This window comes from Pleuronectes platessa, chromosome 22, assembly GCF_947347685.1.
Source record: "Pleuronectes platessa chromosome 22, fPlePla1.1, whole genome shotgun sequence".
Classification (NCBI taxonomy): domain Eukaryota; kingdom Metazoa; phylum Chordata; class Actinopteri; order Pleuronectiformes; family Pleuronectidae; genus Pleuronectes; species Pleuronectes platessa.
The window spans coordinates 13,974,185-13,998,932 of NC_070647.1; the positions used below are offsets into that span (position 1 = coordinate 13,974,185).

The 24,748-nt window shown below is 44.2% G+C and overlaps 1 protein-coding gene across 1 annotated transcript in view; it reads right to left on the bottom strand.

The window, feature by feature from the left end:
- The window catches only part of tmtc2a (transmembrane O-mannosyltransferase targeting cadherins 2a), a 49,279-nt gene that overhangs the window by 19,895 nt on the left and 4,636 nt on the right, over positions 1-24,748 (bottom strand). Inside the window, exon 2 of the mRNA XM_053415353.1 lies at positions 4,953-5,571. Within this exon, the coding sequence (XP_053271328.1) occupies positions 4,953-5,571 (619 nt within the window). The remainder of the gene's footprint in view (positions 1-4,952; positions 5,572-24,748) is intronic.

A 24,748-nucleotide genomic window follows, 5' to 3' on the forward strand; every position in this document is an offset into this window, starting at 1 on the left:
TCTGGTTTAAATCGCTGAGAACTAGTTCCAGCTCCGTCCGTGGAGATTCTCAGTCATCTAAGAACATTGGAATCGAGGGCAACTGCACTCGGTCGTCGATGCTTCAAGACTTTCACCTCCAAGGGGCGTATTTAGTTTTTAAAGAATTGAATCGGTTCAGTTCCAGCTACGATTGATTGACCTTTCCCGGGATCTGTATGTATCCACGGAGCACACGGTGGCACGATTCCCAGCCAGCTGCTGGCCGTTACGTCCCGTCCGCTCCAAGCCTTTAAACCTAACACTCTTCCACATATGTATCTCCTCCACTCTGGATTCTCATTTGGAAATTCATCGTCGATTTCTGTGGCTTTCCCTCAACGACTCTTTTTTTAAAGAGTCGTCTCTCAGTTTATTATCCACTTTCTTTATTGAATCAACCCATTCTCTCACTCCCTCCGTCCCTCTCTCCCTCTTTCCACATATAAACACGCAGCGTTGAGCTCTCGGGGCTTCATCTTTTTACCGGTGCTGTTCGTTATGACTCTCTTTCACTTTATTAAACCCAGAAGTGTGTGGTCTGACTGTTGATGCTGAAGCTCGCAGTGTGTTTAAAACATGTCTGAGGAACCAGCGGGAGACGGCTGACTTCATGTGTGCACTGTTTAAAGCCGCTGAGGACTGACGCAAGACAGCAGGGGAACGGTCTTCCGGCCTTTTCCTGTAAAAGTCGTGTCCAATTTGAGTGGCTCATAACTCTCCTCAACTCTACAAGGCTGATCATACTCGGGATTTTTGTTGACTACTACCTCTTGTAATCCTTCAATTCACCTTAATGATAATTGATTCGATTTCTTCTCATGAATCTAACGAACTAACCACAGCTGCCAGCTACTCTCTGAGTTAAAGTTGCGCTGGGAGCCGACTGTGGGGCCGTTCTTTCTCACTGACATGTGCATGGAAACGTCTTTCAGCGATTTGGACACGGTGTGTTTGTGCAGCACTCATCCAGCAGTGCTCATACTTGATGCATTAAACTGGGATGAAAGGTACGACGGGGCATGCGTCCAGTTCTTTTTTTTCCAGCTCACTAATGTGCTCAGCATTCCCCCCCGACTTTACCGCAACGGCCACCAGACAGCGGCGTGTCTGGCCGTGTGAGGGCTGACTTTGATCTAGTGACCCAATTACTGCATTCTTCCCCCTCCGATGACTTTATATGAAGATGGACATCATGACAGCTCCCAAGAAAGAAATGGGACCGCCCCCTGGTGGCTGACTGCTGCACAGGTCATAAACCCAAACTCCTCCATGTTGACAAATGGGACACAGACCTTTAAAAATTTGTACGAACTTTGGATAGATGCATTTATACCTTTTCAACGACTGGATGGTGAGCAATTCGATTTCAGTCTGTCTCTGAGGTTTCTCGGAACTATTGAGACTTTAATTCAAACACATTTTTAGTTTAATTGCGTGTTTTTTGTAAACGAAGAAGTAGCATAGAACGAATTTCATGGCATAGTGCAACACGTGCTGAATTGCACATTTGACGATGAAGACTCTTGAATATTGACCTTGGCATCTTTTGAGATTGGATAGTTGTCAGAAGTTGCTGCTGCTTCATGGCATCTGCTTTGAACTCTCTGCTGATTTTCTCATGACAGTTGACGGATGCACAAATTGAGTAGAACAGACTCTTCCAGGCTTTTTGGGAGCGTTGACCACAGTAATGATAAACTCAAGCAAACCCCTTTTGACTGACTCTGACTTGGCACAGTAAGTGGTTTCAGATAGGAATAAAAACATGTTTTTCCTGAGGTACGAAAGGAATGAACTCCTGTCTAAAGACCATCCATCAGAACCAGTAACGGAGGCCATCATTTCACAGCCGAGTGCTTCTTCTCCAGGATAATTGGCACAACATTCATCGAGCCATCAGCCGGTCACACTGCGTCTGCAGCGCTCATTGAGACAAACGAGGACGAGGGCCCATAACGCTTAAAAGTGCAAACCGGAGAGGACACTGTCAGATCCCTCCATTAGTTGAGTACCTGTGGTAAAAAGCGGTCATCCGTCATTTGGCTGCAGGTGATGGAAATCTGAAGGTGTAGAAATTTGGAGGAATAGGAAGAAAGAGAAAAAGTCCTTGTTTTTCTTTGGGGAACTACATTTAATTTACACAAATCCTGATCTGATTTATCCTTAAAACCAACAAAAGAAAACTACTGTATGTCTCTGGGCTCTGTCTGAACCCTGGAGCCTGTTTGTTTCTGTGACTGACAAACTAAAAGTAGAAAGAACAAAGACATTACGTTCTTATGATCGTGGCACATACGTCTCATTTCGCTTTCTCAATAGACTGCAGAGGTAACGGCGCACCTTCCTTTGTCCCTCATCTATCACTCTCTAAATCTGCCCCTGTCCTTCGTCGTCCCATTCGGAATCTCATCTCGGCCTGGTTAGGGAGTTAATAGGATGAGAAATTGGGTCTGAGCGCATCTGTCCCTCTGTTACACAGGAGCTGATTTGCATTTCCTTATTGTTCGCGGCAGAGGCCAGATAATGTGATGAGGAGGATTTTTCATTTTGAAAGAAATGGAAAAAAAAACTGATTAGTAAAATATCGCACTCTTGTGTTGGTTCCCCGCCGCAAATGTTTGCACTCGCTCCACCTGCTATCCAATCCATCAGCGACTGATGGTGCCTCGGTGGCAGAGTCTGATACAGGAGACGCCAAGTGGTCCATTCCCAAAGTGCTTTTAGGGCTCAGTGGGTGAGGGAGACGGAGAACAGATAAAGGAAAGGAAGTGAGGGCAAAGTTTCCCTCTCTCTCTCGCTTGTTCTCACTCAATATGTGTTCCCATGCGTCCCGAGACGTCTGGCTCGTAATCGGGAAAACAATTGCCCTCGCGCCTGGCCCCCGGCACGTAACGAGCTCCCCACCAAGATAACCGTGACTGGGGCAATACGGGAGGGCATTGCCAGGGTGATAAACGAGCCAGATGTTAGTGGTAGCGGGGGGGGGCGCTGGGAGGATTGGCAGCGGGACTTTGACAGGCTGGCACAGAGATCCTGGCCAGGGTTATTGTGCCTGGGCACAGGGGTGGAGGCTGCTCGATGATATCCCCCGCTCTGCTGCATAATAAACACACGGGAGAATGGGATTTTCTGACGAGCACACAGGGCTGATGAAACCTTTCCCAGTGTAATGCAACAGACTGGAACACACAGGGCTGTGTAAAGAGGCAGATGGTGTAATGGGAAAGCCATTGTGCTGTCTTTTAATGTGAAGTTTGTTTATATCAGACCACATCCAATCTATTCACTATTTAACTTTATGTCAAGATTGTGTCTCAGGAGCGTTTGGAAATTCAACAAATATATAGTTGTCCTCATGCCACAGTAATAATAACTTTCCGTTTCCACTGTGTTTTGAATTATTATTTCGAGAGAAAACACAGAGGTAGCTTGTGATGTCGTCTTATTGCATCATACTGTTGATCTTCTCTCTGGTTTATATTTATTTTATAAATGAGTAACATCTGTTTTTCCCGCTGCCGAGATACTCTAACATGATTTACTCGATTACAATTTGAAAGACAGGTGTTGTGTTGCCTGTGCTGAGGTCTGGCGGTTGTGAAAGCACACGTGTGAGTCATTCCCCCGGCACGGAGAAGCAAACACACCACGACTCCTTTCCCTCTGCACTGTCTGATCTCTCCTGGCTGCTCGCCGCTCGCCCCTCACCGCCGGGCTGCAGATTATCGTTCTGCCAGAAAACGACTCCTGGAGAAGCTTCCTTCCCCCCCCCCCCCTCGGGTGCGGTGAAGCCTTGAACGACCGTAGGTAGAAGGATTTAGATGCAGGCAGATCGTAAATAACGCGCACACATGTTTGAAACAGGCGGAAGTTACAAGAGAATCTTCCGTAGGACAACGGTAATGTACTATTCACAATTACATCACAAAACCTTGCAACAAACAAAAGGTATTTATAGGTGTTATTCACAAGCACAGACCTCTATAAAAAGATCCCCTTGCACACACACACACACACACACACACACACACACACACACACACACACACACACACACACACACACACACACACACACACACACACACACACACACACACACACACACACACACACACACACAAACACACACACACTCAGAGCCAGACTGTCCTTGCTCCGTAAACCCAAGGGGACTTTTTATTACGCTGGTTATTGATTTTACGAGGGGCCATCATGTTGGCTTAGGAGCTGTTTCTCTAATCAAATGTGGAGAGTCTGCACGAAGAGGCTTTCCACTCAAACACTGATTCCCACAATCAGACGAGTCGCCGCACCAAGGTTGTCCTCCTCGAAAAACTGCAGTCTGGAGGAGAAAATGGAGTCCTGCGGAGATCTCCTGCAGAGAAGGCATATTGTGTGTTTTTGTGTGTGTGTGTGTGTGTTTGTGTACACTTGGACAGCTAGCTCGAGGAGTGCACTAAAGCTTCCCCCAGAGTCGGGTGTGTTATTGTTTTTCTGCTCGTACCTCTACGTCACCTCGAAATAGGGAAAACAAGTCACCCCCGAAAATAGCTTTTCCTGCCCGGAATGAACAAAACGAGGCCCAGATACTAATTTCTTCCCGAGATTTCCTTGCATTAAAGGAAACTTCCCTCCTTTGCATTCAGTTTCTTCCTGTTTGCACATGACAAATGCTTTTCATGCACAGGCCATGTGGTTTGCACAGGCGAGCAGCTTTTCTAATTACACACCTGACAAAAGCCAAACTGTTTCCACACAAACAGAATTATGTTCTTTGCGAACAAAAACGCTTAATCTGCCAGTGAGGAAGTATTAACAGCTGGCTGGGGTCTGCCTCCGAGGTAAGGAAGAGGAAACAGGAGTTGTGGAGATGCCAAGCCGAGCGACGGTGAACAAACGCAGCAGCCCTGGCAGCATGCATCCATTTACCTTTCCTAACAGGAGGAGAAGAGCCTGGCGAAGTCGGAGCCTCTGGAACACAAAGAGGTCGTACACAGCCGACACGGCCAGCACTGTCACCCCCTGCTCCTTCCACAGCATGCTGGCTGCTGCACACCACAGGCTCCCCAGCATCCAGACCCAGCACCAGGCAGCTGAGGGGCCGCCACTGGATCTCCTGGTCTCGTGGGCCCCTTGTGGTTCCCTGCGAAGTCCACAGTGTCTGGCGTAACAGAGAAGGGACAGCAGGAAAAACAAAGCGGCGCCGACGTCCGCCCTGCCCACCACACCGGACACTGCCTCGGTGTGAACCGGATGAGAAGCGAAAAGGAGACCGGCCAGCAGGCTCCACAGTCCCCCGCCCAGGAGCGGGCGGCTGAGGGCCGTGAAGAGGGCCGTGACCAGGCCATGCAGCACCACGTTCAGCAGGTGGTAGCCCCAGGGACGCAGGCCATGCAGGGTGTAGTTGAGGCGGAAGGAGAGGGTGCAGAGCGGGCGGAAGGACTTGTGGCTGCCGCTGTGTGTGAGCAGGGTGCCCCAGAAGTCATCATACAGGACGTTGGTCCACGGCGTCTCAGGGAGAAGGTCCTGGTTGGTCTTGATCGCTCGGCTGGAAGGGCAGAAAAATCAATTAGTGTTACAGCAAGGTAAAAATCATCAGGTTACAACATATTCACTATAACTCAGTATATAACTAGAATGGCATTCAGAGGGCTCATACCTCTGCCAAGGCTCAACAGACCATAATGTGCCTAAACGCACCGTGGAGGCAGATGACATTTTATTCCACAAAATAATAAACCACCCCTTTCAAATACAAGTACTCCTGTGGTCAATTGTTATTATTAAGAAGCAGCGTTTCACTCAATATAAACGTTGTAAAGTATTTTAACATATGAATCTGTACTTTTTAAATAGAATCATCCTCCTGCATCTTGACACACATATGGAAGAATGTTCTCCATCCTCCTAATGATCCCTGCCTAAGTGAAATTTAATAGACAAATGCAATGAGTACGCCAAATGTAATAAACAGACCGAAGTTATTGAAGACGCAGACATGAGCTCTCTCTCTCTCACACACACACACACACACACATACACACACACACACACACAGCATGCACATACGTCACAGTGTACCTGTGCACACACGAATGCACAGGTGGTAGCACCTCCCGTTGGCTGCTGTGGATTCTCATAATTAGTGGATCATTACATGGGCTGCATTCATACACACACACACACACACACACACACACACACACACATACAACAAATGAGCTCACCACAGGGATTAAGAGTGATGAATGGGGAGGCAGCTACAACGACTGAGCAGCCGTGTGTAGGAGAAGAAGAATCTCCCTCAAGATGTAAAGTGAAGCACAAACAAAATTGGGAATTTGATCAAAGTAAGAAATCTGGAGTTGATATTACACAGGGCCTCCCGGTCAATGATAAAAGATATATTCATATATTTGCAGATTATTTCCCTTGAATCTGAAACCGGTGCCAGGGAGGAAACCAGCACACATGAAACAAAGAAAGCAAAAAGGGAAGCAATGTGGTGAAAAGAGAGTTTTGTGTTTTCTCATTGTTCGGAGTATTTTAAACTGAATGGGTGAAATGCAAAGATATAACTACACTCAGCTGTGGGTAACTCCCCCGAGAGAGTGGACACCAGACTTGAGTAGTTACATGACACAAAAATAATTTGAAATGGCCTTAAATGTCCAGGTTACTTTTTAGAAGTTCTCTTTTTCTATAAAAAAAAGGAAACTGAAGTTCTATAAAGTGAACATCACATAATGAATCATCATCATCTCAGTTTCCAGCAGGTATCAGGCTTCTGCTGCTCTTATTAAGCCTCTAACTATAATCTTATAATTGCCCCAGGGAAATAGCTTTTCTCATCTCCATGCATTCATATTGGAAATAAAACGTAATACTGATTTTGCAACTGGAAGAATTCACATGAAGGAGTCGGAACAACAATTCGGAAACTTCAGGTACAAGCTGCCGAGTTAATGAGATTTTATCAGTTTATATTTTATTTCCGTGTAACCACATGACAGCTCGCCATACTTAGCAACCACCCCCCCGGGTTTTGATTATTATCAGCACCATTTGTGTATGTCGCAGCACACAGGGAGAAGGAAAGCGACAGGGGGGCGAGCCAAAGACTTCCTTTGTCTAGAGATTGTAACTCGGAGCTGAGAGCGTAGAGAGAGAGATTACAGCCTGTACAGTACGTAAACCAGAAAAGAGGAGGAATAATAATAAAAAATGGGCAGAAAATGGCACGTACAGTGAACCCCGCAAACCTGGCGTCAAAGTGATAATTGCTCAATGAATGATCCCTCGTTTCATTTTTTAAATGTGTTTTCCTTCCAGCCCTTTCATCGCAGGAGCTGTAGTAAATTCCTCTGTTTCCCAGGATTGTTCTACATCGGATAAAAGACGGCGTTTGTTTCTCTGGCTCCAAAGCAAAAATGGAACTCTCCCTCGTCCGATTATTTCCATGGAGCCCGCGCATGACATCATCCCGTTCACCAACCTCTTCCTCTTTTACTGTAGTTCCACCGTGAGCTGTTACTCATGAAAGGTTTTTACGATCCCGCCGCAGAGGGACTGAGGGACGGACACATGAGCAATAAACATGCAGTGAGATGTAATAATTATCAACATTGAAAGTTTTATCGCTGCTGGATTTACTTTGAGTGTGATGTCTTGAGAGAATAGAGGCTTTGCCAGTGTCCCATTACGACGAGACTCTTGTAACTTTTAACTTCACCACTAAGTTTCGGCTGAAGTGCCTGGAAATTCAAAATAAGGCCTTTTAGAAGGCGCTGCTGGGAGGCGGGGCTAAGACACGTCTACCTATCACACATAAGACGTGACAATGCACATAGGGCTGTGGCTCAGGGGTAAGAGCGGTCGTCCTCTAACCAGAAGGTCGGTTCAAATGGCGTGTGCGTGAGACGGCCAAGGGAAGAGGGCACGGAGGAGCAGGGGAGGATGGGGGACGTCTCTTAATGGAGATGTGGTGGTTAAGGGATTTAGTTTCCATATTAAATTAGAAAATAATTGCAGCCTTCCAGATTTCCATTCACGCCCCAGGTGGCCACTCACATTTGAATTGAGGGTGTTAACTCTTTCAAATACCATGATTTAAACGTCCCAAATGGTTGACTCTTAAGTTAGCATTAGCCCTGCAAAATAAAAGACTGTTTGAAACGCTAGGTGGCGTTATGAGCCATATTCAACCCATAGATACTGTTTTTATTATAAATTTGGTAAAACAAAAAAGTTGAAACCAGCAGAAATGTTGTATAGTTCAGTTCACAGCTGACAAAACACATTTAACATTCAGTATCTATTTAAAGGTTCAGTGTGTAGGATTTAGTGACATCTATAGGTGGAGCTGCATGTTACAGCTGAGTACCCCTCACCTGAACCTCCCCTTCCTGCCTGTAGGTGGCCTTCAGGCGTCATACAAATGTAATGTGTTCATTCCAGGGCAATGGAAATACAATTATTTACTCATGAAAACAACATTGTGACATATTTTCAATTCTATCACCTGCCAATAAATCAATTTCAACTAAATCTCACACACCCGGACCTTTTTTAATTATCCTCAAAATTCAAATGACATGTTTTGATGCCTTAATGACAGAATAAATCTCTCATCCACCAAAAATTGCAATTTTGGCATTTGTTTTCACCCCTCTTCTGTCCCTGGGGCAGAATAGACTCATTATCAAAATCCGAAACGTGGCTATACCGCCCCACCCACCACCACCACCACCCAACTCCCTCGTGTACCCTGGCATGACTCTGGTCTCAATACTCTCCGGTGATAAATAATTTAAATATTCAAATCAGCACCAGCCACTCATCTCCTCCCCTGTTCCTGGCCAGAACTGCACAGGATGAAAAGAATGCATTAGCCACAAGGGTTTGGGAATGGACTGAAAGTACCGGTGTGTGTGTGTGTTAGCGAAAAATGTTTGTGTGTGTGTGTGTGAGGGGCCAAAGGAATAAATAGTTACATGCAAAGTGTGCGTCTTTGTGTTTGCGAGATTGTGCACATGTGCGACGGTGTGTGTGTGTGCGTGTGTGTGAAGCGCTGACGGCTTCATTGAGGCCTGTCGCTGCAGCGCCGCAGATAGAGTGGTCTCCCGGAGAGATTGCTCTTACAGAAGGGGTGGGGGGGTTGGGGGGGGGGGGGGGGTCTTTTGTATTCAGCCTACGTATATGGGGCAGGCAGTCTGCGGGGCACTCCATTCACAATCCTCAAAGTACAGGACGGGTTTGGGTCTTTTCAGGTTTTTTTTCTTCTTCTTCTGGGGGGGGGGGGGGGGGGGGGGTAAAATCGGAGGGCTTTCCATCAGCGGCTGAAAGGAGACATTAGCAGTTGGGGATTTTTTTTTTCTTTTTTCGAGGGTCCATTTGTAAAAGGGGGAGGTCTTCTTTCACCTGTCCACTGCTTTTGATGAGAAAATTGGCTGCGTCTCAGTGTTTGGGTTTGTGTCTTTTCAATATGCTAATGCCCCACTCCATTGCCCCCCCCCCCCCCCCCCCCCCAGCAGTGATCTCACCACCAGTGATTTTCTCCTTCATGCACTGTGGCTGCCACTGGGGCCTCTTTAAGGGACCGTCAATACATGTAATGTGAAGAAAAAAATATATATAAGGAACCGGGTGACATTTTCTGTGTGTTCTGAGTGTGTGAATCAAAGATGTATTGAAATATTTCACTACTAGTTTCTACATTAATCATCGAGCAAATAGATTCCACTGAGTTATTTTGGTATACTTTTGTGGTTGTTTGTGAGGAGCAAAGCTCAGTTAAATAAAGTGATGTCAAGTTTTCCCACTCACCAAACACTTTAATCCAAATCTCACTATTGTGCTGAGGTTGTTTGCTTATGTTGCCGGGCAGCTGTGAGTCACATCTGATCAAACCACACCCCACAAATAAACATGTATTCTGTGAAACCCTTGAACAATAACTAAGGAGTTTATAAAACTTTTTAACTTTGATCACTACTGATTAAAGCAGGAGTATTTAACTAAGACTTTAACTAAAACCAATTTGATTTAAAGTTCTCCGGGTACACACATGTTCACATAACATTATGTAAACACTGTGTTCCGAAGCAATTCCTACCCACGTACAAGGAAATCAATTTAACACATATTAACAAATGAAAACGGAGGCTGCATTGTAATACCAACCAACAAAGATAACTGTGTTGTGGTTGCTTCAAATTAAAACACTAGCGAACATGATTACATCCATTAATGAGCTCAAACATGAGACGACGACATGATCGGATTATTTCACTTTTCTAATAAATCCTGCAGTGGAATCACAGCCCACTGGAGTGTATCTGTGTGTGTGTTTATATCTCTCTGCGGACATCAGTGCAAAAACATGATTGCACGCTCTCTTTTATAAAAAACCCTCTCTGGCCTCTTAATCAAATACACTAAGTTGTTTATCCAAGACTTCAGCTGCAGTTTCAATCACGTAGGCCCTGGTGATTATTCCCAGAGTCAACTCTCAAGAGGCCGAGCCGGGGAGACATCCTCTCTCTCTCTCTCTCTCTCTCTCTCTCTCTCTCTCTCTCTCTCTCTCTCTCTCTCTCTCTCTCTCTCTCTCTCTCTCTCTCTCTCTCTCTCTCTCTCTCTCTCTCTCTCTCTCTCTCTCTCTACACTTCTCCCTCTCTCATCTTATAAAAGAGTCTTAATTGCATCCCTGTAAGGTGCAGTTTACAGATTTCGGATGACACACAACTGTACCCCACTTCCTGCCTCTCTGCACTCTGACTGAATAAACACACCTTTATAAACAAAAACGACGACATTAACTGTTTGGCTAAAACAACACACTTGAGTCTGATTTGACTCTAATAAACAGGAGCCAATAAAATGCATCTCTTAATCATGACGGGCTGAATTACACTTTCTAGCCGAGAGCGTCTCCTCCTGCTCCCCGACGCCAGTAATCAGGTCTTGACATTATTGCGTAGATGTTGGTCCCCTCTTTTTTTTGCTGCTTTCTTTTCTTTTATGCCACTTGTCTCCCCACCTCATCTATCTTTATACAAGGCCCATGCTCCATGTCCCCCATCGTTCCCATTCCCTTCATTCTCCTCCTCTGTGCTCGCGTCTTTCGTCTGTCTTTACTATCTTCCTTATTATCTGTGTCTGCTTCCTCTGCTCACCAAGCTCTTCACAAGAAAACCTCGCCTGGCCGAGATCCATCACATTTCCATCTCTGAGAGCTAATTAAGCGCACAAACAGAGAGCTGCAGCAGACAGGACTTCTCCTCACACACTGCAGACGTCAACGTGAACACGCCACTGATGCTGCAGCAGTAACAGGAAAGCAGATGATTAGGACTGGATGAGGACCAAACTAATTTGTATCAGTGCAGGGGAAGCTGAGGAGGCAGAGAAGCTGCCACTGGATAATTAAAATCTGCATGAATTATCGCGTGTGTGCACTTGTAATTACATGGTAGAGAAAAATCAACAGCAAAGCCAAGTGGTCCTCTCACAAATGTCAAAAACTGCAAAAACAACAGGACCACAACAGAGAAGGAACCACATTCAAAAACATTTTAAGTCAGTCCAGGGGCAGATCCAGGAGTGGGGCCAGGGGGGCACTGGCCCCAGCTGAAATCTGATAGGCCCCTGAAGTAATATTTTTTTATATATATTAACTAGTCACTTTTAACAGTAATTATGACAATTTCCTAAGATTTTTTGAGGCCCCTTTATACAAATCTTAGATCCACCACAGAACCAATCCAAAGCCTCGACAATGCTTCTAATTGACTTGTCCCGCTATAGTAAAAAAGAAATTCATAATCTACTGACCATGAAAAGAGGCTATTGATTTCAATTTTTCTATCCAACGAACAATGCTCTGTATTGGCAGGAGGCGCTCCACCATTTATTGATCCCCCCCTCTCATTAAGATTCAGTCTCACAGTTGCTAGTTGGTGGTCAAGTGTATTAAAGAGTGTGTCAGGGTCCACATCACCTCTGTGTTAATCCAATACTAACAGGATTAGAAAGTGATCATCGAGTGCATAGTTTCTGAGACATGCACGGAGGTCGGGGGTCAAAGAGTAATCGGATTTAAGCCCGAGTGTGTGTCTGTGTGGGCTCATACACTGCACTACACAATATGTATACGATAACTTCCCAGTCCTGATAGTTGGAAGGAAAACAACAGTTCAGGGCTTTTGTTCCCCGTGAACGCCACAGCTGGTGTAGGGGGATAAAAATCCCATAAATTTCACCTCAATGGTCGGTCCAGCCGGGGACATATTGTGCTGCACCACATGAGCCGAGCCAGCACGTGGAGATCTGCTCCTTTATTCTTTTTATTTTTCGGTCACAGAGGTACCTGCCCATCCATCATGGGTTAGGGTTGAATGATCGTGCGTTAAGCCATTATACGCTTTCTGGCTGGGCCTGAGTGATTCATTCATTGGCTTGTTATCAGCCGCCGGTGTGTAGCAGCACGACGCAGGCAATGGGGAGGTGGTGATGAAAGAGTTAGGTGTTGAGAGAAGCCAGGACGTTATGAATTCAGGACTTCATGTATTTGTTCCTTCAAACCTGACCAAACCCGGGAGAAAATGATCCGAGCCCGACCCGAAACCCTACAGGCATTCTGTTTTCTTTTGTGTGTCTGAGATTTTTTCCTGGATATCCACAATCTGGCCATATTGTCACATGGGCAAGAAAAGTTACAGCCAATGTCACGAGCAATTGACTCATTATGAAAGCAGCTTCACAGCCAATACGTAAGGACAATGATAAAATATTTCCTCATTTTGTATCAACTAGTGTCTGTTTAGTTTGTGTAGCTGTAGGCTAAAGGGTCAGGAAGTGAGTATTAAGGGTGTGTTCAAACATCATACGTCAACAACACCACTGGCAGAACAATACACCCTCCACAAGTGGCCCGGCTACTTTCCCACACTCCGTCCCACGCCATAGTGGCACGAATATTAAGGGGGGTGAGAGGAAAAATACATAAATGTCCAGATAGCATTCATAAAACTCTGACACACTGCCAGTGGGCTGCTGTGACAGATTTATGCTGAGCTATGCAGAGGCTCTTCCCTTTCACGATGTGTGAGAGTGAATTTAAATTAATTTGGCAGATTCCTATGCCCAGCTCAGATGTAATTATTTGTTTCTTTCCATCATTTTTAAATGTGTGAACAGTGATAAACTGCTCAGCAGAGCCGGCCACTGAGGACACTGAGGGAAAAAGAAGGAAAAACCTGGCAAGACTCTCAATTTTTTTTTTTTCATTATAAATGTTAGTAAAAATAAACCTGAGACACATGTGGATGAAACTCACTTTGTATTCGAAGCACTATCCTACATTTGTTTATCTGCTCCTGCTCAGCTCACTGGATCTATCGTTTCATTGATTAAAAATAGCTCATCCTGCTGCTCCCACCAGTTTTCCCAAGGGTGCAGAATAACCAGTAAGAAGTTTAGGGGGAAAAGAAACAGGCAGTAAAAAGACTCATGCAGGGACTATTGTGAAAGAAACAGCAAATTACACGAAGCTATCTATTTAAAGACTTTGCAGCAACAGAAAGTACTATTATTTTTTACATGAATCATTGTTGTAAAGAGGGTGTATATGTTGTGTACACACGCATACATACAAATTGAACAGACAACAGGTGCCTGTATTTGCTATTTTTAAGCCTATGAGCTTGTTTCTGTACAGTATGCGTTGATTCTAACATACATATCTGAATTTGGATAAATAATAGCAATGCTCCATGAAGGACTGAGGATGATTGCAAACAATTGTTATCTTGCACTCACATCAATATCTGGCCCAGGCCCAATCAAGTAACACGAGTACCGGTGAAATGAACTGCAGTGATCAAAGAGCCACACTTCTGGATACGCTGTTTTAGCTTCATCAACAGAACCAACGGCTCGGCTCAGTCCTGATTGAGATAAAGTCCCCCTTCACATCCTCAGTCCGTCCCAGCAGCCAATCAGGACAGACTGATTTCTTCCGGGGGGGGCGCTATGGGCTTCAAAGAGGCAGAAACAGTCTGAGCTAAGTGTCGGGAAGTTGGCTGTCTCCCTATTGTGTCAGGCCGCGGACTCGCTTTCATGTCCTCTGTGAAGCTGGTTTCCTGATTAGCAGCGCGGCTAACTCCAAATAGACCAGAGTCGACTCATTGTGGTTGAGGTGAATGTGGGCGGTGTCAACTCAAACAGAGCTTGACCGTGACTTTAAAGATATGCAGGAATATGAATGAACTAGAAAACCTCCGCCAAGGCTGATTGTTCACTGTATCACCATATTTACACAAATTTAGATCCAATACAAATACCATGTACACAGCGATTTAATAATTTTAGTTTGTAGCCCGCTAATCCCAAACCTCAAAATGTAACAAGAACTGTGATAGACATTTTTTATCGAAATACACTTGAGTTGAGATTACATCTGAGTTTTCTTGCTAAAAGAGATTTAGATGCTAAAAGATTAAAACAATCACACCACTCTCATGTCTGTACATTTAGCTGGAGCCCCGATGCGATTAGCTCATCGTAAGACTGGGAGCAGGTGTACAAAGTTCACAAATGTCGCTAACACCTTTAAAGCTCGCTAATGAACGCATTACATTCCATTTGTTTAATCCTCACACAAACAAACAAGAAGTGAATGTAAACAGAAGTGATTTTTGCAGGGAGATAGCAGCTACCTGCTACCGGTCATAGCTAAGCTAAATTAGAGGAAAGCTAACCTATGCTAGCCGCTATAGCTTCATGCTTAATGAAACAAACAAGAGGGTGGCATCAGTCTTTTCATCTAATTCTCTATGAAAAAGCATAAACATATTTAAATGAATCAAACCCACTGACATTAGATGGAATATATTTTACGAGTACATTGTTTGAGTATTTCTGGTGGTTGAAAAAATTACGAACCCAATCAATGAGCGTGAGACGCCTTCATCTATTTTTCAGCAGATTGATTACAAAGTCTTCATCTCCATCTAAGCGACTGATCGATCCCTTCCCCTTTAGCTGCACGCACAAAATAGAGGTGATCTGACGACGAGCTGCTGCCGCCTCAGCTGAAAAGGTGACCGGGCTTCCCTGAGTGATGGTGTCAATGAGAGGCTGTGATGAATCTTCAGCCTACACCAGGGCGAGAGCTATGGGAAATCAATGGCTAATAAAACTAAATGCTCCACTCCCCCCCAGGGCATACAAAAAGCACAGTCAGTGGAAAGTGAAACTCCGTCGAGGGTTTGAGAGTCAAAACTGAAATCTTAAAAATCATAGTCAGAAACAATAATCAAGGTTTTATTTCATAAAGATAAAAAACTCGAGGCTCATGTTCCGGCATTGTTGAAATTTCTTCATGTCCAATGGTCGTCTCGCTTGAACTACTGACTACACTGTCCCCCCCCCCCCAACGATTGCTAGCGGTATTGGTCTATTTTATCCCTAAGCTTTCAGAGGACATGCAAACATTAGTACGACATAAAGCTCTGTCTGGATCTGGATCTAAACCTAAGCCTTTATATTACACCCACAGTGGAATGCTAAGTTGTGCAGCAGCATGTTAAGCCTCCAATCAGAAAAAGGTATTTGGAGGAGGTCAAAAACAAAGTATAGTTTCACACCTCCATGAATTGAACACCCCAAAGACCACCAGGAACTGCTTTGGAATAAGGTGCTCACAAACAGATTAGTTTCTCCCTTTTACATTAAGACTGGAGCCCTTAATGTGAAATTTATTGGCATTTTAAAAGTGTCTCACCCAATAAATAAAATACCCTGTGCCTGCGGTGGGGTACTGTGCCGAGGAGATTTCATCATGAGAAATACATTTAAATGAGCCAATATCCAGAAGCACTGGACTGGTTTCTAAAATCCTTTTCCTGGCATTACCACGCACCCAGCGCTTATCGGTGAAGCAGTGGCCAACTTTAACACCATCCATCCATCCATCCCATCAGCGGGACCCAGCCAGTAAACCACCTCTGGCAAAAGAAAATCTCTCTATCCAAATTCTTCATCTATTTTGGCCCCAGCAGTTAATTACAGTGTCTGACTGTGGACGGTTAATTAGGGTGGCTTCCTCGACTCGCCTGCATCCACGGTGATAAATGTGATGCATGATTAATGTTCTGCCTTGGCCAAACAATACATGAGTCACAGCTGTGTACAGGCTGGGGATTTGATTTAAAATGCCAGACAGATGTTTTGCTGTATCTCAGCTCCGTGCTGCAGTTACAACATTGCTGCTTCTTCTGGAATTCATGCAAAAATATGCTGTTTTACTGCGGTTCTGATTCACTGCTTGTCATTTTTACTATCAAATCATAATATGCGTGTCATATATCATTTGCATGTACGAAGACATAAATAACCTCTGGACTATTCACTCTGCTCGTGGATGGATCAGCTATTTTACAAAAAAAAATAGCAAGTTTCTGGAAATTTGGGAGTTTCCTGGATTTCCTGGAACATAATGACATACAAAAACGATGTTTGGAATGATGAACTGATTTGAGTGCTAATAGGGATGTTTTCTTCTCTGCCTATTTTTATCTCATAATCACAACATTCTACACTGTAATTGTTTTTTGGGGGTTGGAAAATAGGGCAATTCTATGGTGGTTTCACAATCTGCTTCAAAAGTGTGTGATATCAGATGGAAAGCTGTAAATAGTGGTAAATGTTTTTATTAAGTGGCAAATATAAATGCAATAGGGCGTGTCTACCACCAATGGCAACACAATAATAGTGTATTATGTAGGTAAAGGAATTCATTTTGGACTATGTGGGTTATGTTTAATTAAGTTAATCCAAACAAATTCTGCTGTCATGCATTAAAACTTAATATTTGGAAAGTGTTGCCGTCACAATAAGCTATTTTCTTAACAAATACTCTGTTGAGGTAACTGTAACAGCTCAGAAAACATGAGTATTCCATTATCAAGCGTGTGAGCGTGTCTCTTTGTTGCACCAGGTATAATTCCCTTACCTCTTTAATTCACTCTGTCTTCTGCCTCCACAATCAATTCAACTGGCCTAGTTCCAGACAAGCAGCGGGTGCTGGCACAGTGACCTATTAAAAAAAAGTCCACTTCTACCAAACTAAAATTTCATGACGATCGATCTGCCCCTTCCGCACTTGAATACAGATGAGGGACCTCTGCACTGGGGACAAGTACAGTGTTGAACATTCAAATTTCTCTACAAATTTCTCTACAGGGACCTACAGGGACCTTAGTCAAGCAGGATGGTTTGCTTGTGTTTGTGTTTGCTCACATAGGCAAAGCAACAGGTGTGGACACAAAGCATCACCAATGTCCTACAATACACACGGTAGAGTTGCAAACTCACTTTATTCACTGGATCAACAACATGGCAGACCTTGGCAATATCCAGATGGCTCCATTGTTCCTTCTGTCTGGTGTCTGTCAAAAATATATATTTCATAACCCTGAAAACAAACCAAACACTTAATTGTGGTCCTCACTAGACACTCCTACTACTAAGTAGCCCACAGAGGTTAGGTGTAAGGAGAATTATAGCAAAAGGCCGATCAAATGCAGATATGAGGAGTCCATGTTTTGCAACACAGGTCTGTTCGGTGGAGCCCAAATTACTGCTCCAACTTCCGAGGCACCTTTGAGAAACCAGATCATTTCTGATCTTGCTGCGGAGTGTATAATGAGGCCAACGTTAATTGCTGATGACAAATCACAGAGCCAGTGGAGGATCTGAGTGCTGCAGTGCTGCCAAGGGAGCAGCTGGAGAAACAAAGCCACATTCTGTTTCTGCTCAAAAGCCTTCTGTCTCCGGTTTAACAAAAAAACACTTTAATGCTCCACCAGAATTGGCTCGTAATCTGATCACGAATAAAAAAAATGCCGCTATTTTGAGTATGTGGAGGATGTGTATGTAAAGGTTGGCTGTAAGTGGTACAGAAAACACAACACGCTGCGGTGTCACAGTTCTGGAGCGGTTAGGATCCTCTGTGCTTTGACAGCATTCAGTGGTCAGATTCACATGCAGCAGTTGTAATGGCCAAGTATGCCACACTAACAGAGCGTACGGCACTGTAACCAATCCAGAATAGGCCTGCCTTTCTCCTGCCGTGACCAGTTGTCACATTCCAGCATTAGCCGGAGAGAAATGGCAGCTATAGAGGGGTACCACGGAGGGCAACCCTGACCAAATCTGTCTTCTTTTCAAGAATCCGTGCTAATTATCTAAGATCTTTTCAAATTCTGATCTGTGATCTGTTGAACATGGCTGGTACAACGAAAACCATTTGCCTCAGCTCGACTCGCACATTGGAACCAATGAAGTCGTCCCAGAAGTGCAAACCCCATCCACTTGACCCCCAAACTAAGGACAAAGCAAAAGTGATTCAAAGGTGCTTTGAGTTGAACCACGTTTTCATTCAACTCTGAGAAACCTCAGCAACGCAAACTACATGAATGGTGAACATAAATAATTATTGCGTATGAATTATGAGACCGACAGAATCCAGTGCAATAACAAAGGATGTCGAATGCACGTCCCCCACAGGAGGCTTCATATAATCCAAGTTTGTCCAACTATCAGCGTGGCTTCCAAAATATATGGTCCTGTTTTAAAATGCAGCAGGAAACCCCATTATGAATCCATAAAACGCATCGTATAACATCATAAAAGTGACATATTCCTTTCTTAGATGGACTGGAGGGACAAGAAGACATGATGTCATGCTGCAACACCATGACATTGGCATCGGAGGACTGGGTTACAAGTGTTTTTAGCCAAGTTGTCCTTTGTCATTCAATATATCCATATAAATCGCAGCTATAGAAAGTGACGATCGAAAGAGCGTGGACCCTTCCCTCTCGCTGCCACAGTTGAAAGGACTCACATGAGGGTTTGCTTAGTGAAACAGTTTGATACCAGTTAGCCAAATCCGCCTGCCAACACCTCGAGAAATATCCATTTATCTCGCAGCACCACATTAGTTTAGCCTGCTTTGGTTAGCTTCTCCAGGATTACCCAACCCCAGCTTTAAGTTAGCCTTTGTGCTAAACGTCTCGAGCTAGCTTCATATTTACTATACAGACATCAGAGAGGCATAAATCTTCGTTTAACTTCCTGCAACAACAAACGGTGAGTGCTTTCCCCACATGTCGACCTTTGACTTCTCGAGCACTGCAAGCAAAACAGTTGTGTGCGAACACACTAGGAAGCCATTTCAAAAGAAAACAAATGAGAAGGAGTGCAGGAGGACGGGTCAATTCGTTTCCCAGACAAACATCTTGTCTATGTCACATGGTATGTTTCTTCTGCTGATAGCACTGACATTAAATTGGTGCTGGTTATGGCAAGGGGGGTAAAAACCAGCAGGGCCATGCAGTGTAGATTAAATTGTCGTTCAGCCGCCTCAGTAATGGATGGACTGGAAGAATTGTCACGGAAACGAGCGAGCCTTTGGGGGGGGGGGGGGGGTATGGGTGGATTTTCGGATGAAACAAACCAGTGCAGTGGCACCGTGACCTCAACTCACCACGTCTACAGAGCTGAGGTACAAATCTGCAACCGGACATCACCTAAGGATGTTGGATCCGTTCAGTTTCACATGAAAAATTTGTGTTTGCCTCCGCTATTGAATTCCTCTTTAGGCAGCGGGCAACCAATCAAAGTATCGACACAATCCGAGCTCCCTGCTGCAGGTTTGAAAAGGTGCCACAGAGCTCCCTTCAAACTGGCTGTATTCTTATCAAAAGCACAACATGAATAATTCAGCTTCCTTCCACCAAAAGATGAGAACGATATATTGAAAGGGCAACCTGTGAAGGAGATAAAGCTGCAATAAGTAACGAGCCTCCCAACAAATGCATCAAAAATAAATTAAAGAGCTGTCATAGCATTTTTTCCATGACCATTGATCCATGAATATCAGAAACAACGGTGAGAAACAAATTACATTCTGAAGGAAGATAAGTACCCCGGCTGGTTTATCTCGGGCTGAGTGCGGCGGGAAAACAGCCAATATCAAGTGCAGCTTCCTTTCATTTATCAAGGCTGATTTCCAATGTGGGTCGGTTGCAATGAAAACGGCCACGTTTACTTAAACAGCAATTCACTCTTAAACTCCGGGTACCTGCAATAACATGCCGGTGCATGACTCCACTGAGTAAAAATGAGGAGTATTGAACAGTGCTTTAAAGGCCGCTGTATCAAAATGGGAGAACCGACCCTGCCTAGATAAATAAGGAGGATCGTTAACAAGACGGATGATGTGCTTTTTTGGTCCTCCGTGCAGATTAATGACATTCTGACGGAGCCAAATCTGAATGAATCGGTGTTGCGATTGGCCAGGAAACGATGTACCACGAAAACCAAAAACCTGCGGCTGCTCGGTTAAACAGGAAATTACAAACCACTTTCCAACTCAGCGCAGCTTAGCATCAAGCCGTGCAGATTCCCTCCTTTAGAACAGAGCGACGTTTGTTTTCCAACGGCAATTTCCACCTCCTTCTGTTTCAAACTGTCTCTAATAATGACCTTCCTCTCCCTTCTTAATGTCATCCCCACTCTATATAACCTTTTATGGTGCCACAATGCGAAAAAAAACTCCAAACAACAGATCTGCACTGAGACTTCCACACTTCCTCCATCTGCGCTATCTACTGTGGTTCTCCGCTTTTAGACGCTTATCAGGCGGAAACAGGAAGAGGATAGAGGCTATCTGGCTTTGCAGAGTAAATCAAGAAGATGGGATGAAATGAGAATATGGTTTATGGCATCTAAGCATAAAAAACCCCAGAAAGACTGAATATGGGCAGATAACAATATGATACTTTATACATTTTATACATGCACGATATACATGATTTTGACGTCCCACAGCTTCCGTTTCGGCAAATTATTTTACAGAACGACGGATACAAACCCCAAGTGTAGCACACCAGAGATAAAAAGCTCCCAGTATAATCACTTCTCTCCTCCGATATAACAATAGCAAACACCATCACTGTAACCCTTGAGTGGAGCTAGTCATCTGATCCCACCTGAACCTTAAATCCCTCGAGCCCTCACCCAAACCCCCTCAATCTCCCCCGCGCAGGATTTTATGAGGTAAGAAGCACAAACCGATTTTCCCCCACACACACACACCGGGCCCACTTCTGACCCACAAAGCCTTATGCATATTGGTATATTCTACAGGAGTAGGCTGAGGTATCCATGCATGAAGGTGGGATGAGTTTGTTTTTTTTGCAGTGCTCAGCGAGGGTTCATTGCCGAGGTAGACGATCTAATGGATCTCTATTGGTTTTGTGAAGCGCCTGGTTCTTCGGAATATAATTAAGGCACAGCACACTCTCATACACCCCATGCTGAGATGAATGGGGTTTAATCACATTTTCACCTAATTTTTCATATTAGAGGTATTTATCAAACTGAAAAAAGCAAAAAAATGTCCTCGTTTTATCTTCAGCAGCAATTTATTCCAACTCAGTAAAATGCATGAAGCTTGAGGGGGAGAAAAAAACTTCAGGTGATGATAACAGCTGTCAGCTTAAAATGTTAGCGGAGCTCACACAGCCGTTATCTGCATATTTCATGTGTAGCTGTCACCGACGTCTTCATTTGCCAAACGTTTGGTCTGGTAATCATTACCAAGACTGAAGGATTTGTTCAATATTTTGTTGCGTTGAAAAGACGGATGCTAAGCTAAGAGCTGCACATGTGAGCCGGTCACAGACAAATCAGTTGTCTGTGTTTGTTTGAAAACCTTTATTCTACCAATGCAGAAATGACTTTACATAAAAGGTTTGTTTATTTTCTTAATTCAAGTTTTATGTATTTCGTTGTATTTTTGCTTTTCTTTTGATTTATCGTCTTTATGGCTGAGTTGTAAAATATGAAACATCCATTACATTTCTTTGTCATGAGGGTTTGATAAGGAAATCTTAGGAATCCTTGCATATTTGTGTTTAATATATATATATATATATATATATATATTGGCTGATATATCGGTATAGGTCTGACTCTGATGGTATCAATCTTCTCAGCTACTTCACTGGAGAAAAAAAAGATAATAAGCTTATTTTCCAACATGTCAAACAATTTCAGTCGAAGCAAACACATGAAGATTTCATGTCAGACGTTGCCGACATGACCTCAAACCCTTTCAGCTTCCACCTAAAAACAATTTCCACTGACTTGGAAAAGATTCTGCATGCACAGCTCAAAGATCATAAAAACCACAGCCAGCAGAGCCGAGCCGTCTCCCTCCACCTGATCATTTACACCGTCAACTACTTACAGCTGCACCATCACCGGGGGAAGGCTCCTCATGCACAAACAGACTCCTCCGCATTCTGAGAAACTGCCTGATGGGAGTCAGAACTGACTTTAAAGCCATTTTCTCCGTCAGAGCTGATGCTGGCTGTGGTGAAATACCAAGGCTTTGTCAAGCGTAGCGGAAAAAAAACAACACACATTGGATTTTCTGCTCTGACAGCTGTTCTGGGCTGCAGACAAGAAACTTCACAGTCACTGAAAGACGATACTCGCCGGCTATTGATTACAAAACGTAGAAAGGGTAACTGCTTGAGATTTGTGTGATCCCCCGGCTCGGGTTGGGTTTTATATTACGCCCCGACTGCTCTAAGTTGTTTGAGAGGTCCACCTTGTAGTTTGAAGAGGGAAAGTGGACGCCGGCCTCTAAGTGTAATCCAACGCCACAAAAAGGAGCTTTGCTTACAAAGTGTGCTGAAGTAGAAATCAAACCCCTTGCTGCTCAACACAATTATGAAGGGTCTCAAATGGAGACGAGCGCGAGAAACACACATGACGTGGGCTGGATAAGAAACTACTACTTATCTGTGGCTCTGAGGGATTTCATCCTCCCAATTCCAGCACGGGTGTTCCGTGACAGATGTGCGGCTTTGGCATTTGTATCTTCCAGGGCGCTGGTGAACCTGTGCCAGTGTTTAGGGATCCCCATATGGTGAGTATACAGGGAGGGTCGTGGGACTGAGGTTGCACGGCCATGACTTGGCAGACGGGCGGGTTGAATGTGGCCTACAAAGCATAAGGGCCGGCCAAGGGTTAGCAACGGCCTCAACCGACCTTCTATGGAGGACAATGACGGACAACCCCAAAAAATAAACGAAACACTTTCTTCTCTGTTTGTCTACAGGGTCGTGAGGCAACAGGTATATGAACTATAGCATTTATGTGTCATCTGTCATTAATCTGTCAAACTAAGGAAATCCCCAAAGCTTCAAACTAGGCCAACAGGTCCTTTAAAGCAATCTGCCATTAAATACACACACTCAAGAACATCAGTCCACCCTTCAATATTCAAATTTTTATCATCATTGTGATCCGTCCAGTTGTGTTTACACGGACAGGGGTGATCACACAACCTCTTGCCGTGACTAGGCATAAATCTGTGGGTAATTAACACAGCACACAAAATCAGGGGTTCGATTTTGTAACTATGTTAATCTAACCCTTGTTTGGAAAGTTTTCTGATGATCTGATTATTTCGAAAGGTTCAAAAGCTCAACGAAAACGACTGGAGTAAGTCCAATGATGCCTCAAAATAAAAAAACAAGATCAGGGTCACTATTTCGGAGGAAACCTCAACTCCTCAACATGTTCTTTGGTCAAAAGTTTGAGTTGGCATATCTTGGAAGTGTACATGAAGGGGATTCAGCCTGTTATGGCAATAAATTCCCCAAAACGTTTCTGTCAAACTGCCTCGCTACCCTTTCATTATAAAGACCAAGCCATGCAGGCGGCTGCGTTTGCCAGAAGACTGTTTTTCCTGCCCCCTTTACGGATTGCAAAAGCTGGAGCGCATCCCAGCACATGAACTTTAGCATTGAACTGGACACCAATATAAAGATGAAGAGAAATTCTACTTCTCCCAGTTCCACACACTGGTTTCAAGCTCCTGACATCTGCAGGGTTGATCACTATGTGCTGACGTCAATTAAAGCTGCGAGTAGGATAATCTGAAGAGGCTACAGACAGCAAAGGCAAAAGCATCCACAGCAAACACTGACTCTTTTGATGCCCAGCGAGTATAAACTTGTAAATGATTAAATACATGCAAATGCAAACAATAGTCACACATCACCAGATAAAAAAATTTTTAACCACCAACCCTTTTCCCTATGTTCCTCCCCGACAACATAAAATGTGCGCAAATCCGATCCAGGCCTCCTACCTCAAAACCATCTCAAGTTACTATTCATAAGCACTTTTCACATCAGTTATCGTCAACACGTTCAATTTTTCAATTTCTGCTTTTGTTTGGATGATGTCACTCATTTATAAAACACATACAGTGAAAATTCCTCCTGACAGGCACGAGCCGCACGCAGCCCAGGCGGAGACATTCTGCTCACTCGCCTCATTAGCCCACTTCTTCCCTCAATATTTATCTCCTCCGAGCACACTGAGTAACTTAAACAGCCTCAGCACAAACTAGGGCAGGTTTTGGGATAATTATTCCACGAGAGGCTCAGGAATTCCTGGCAACGTTTGTTCGAGTGGGCCCAAACATTTCCCAGCTTGTCGTGGGAGCACCGACACATTCAAAACAACTGATTATGAGCTGCAACAATAACAGAATCAGAGATAACAAGGGTCCTTTTGTTGGAACATGATTAAATACAATCAGCAATTATAAAAAGTGATGTTTTTAAAGCTTG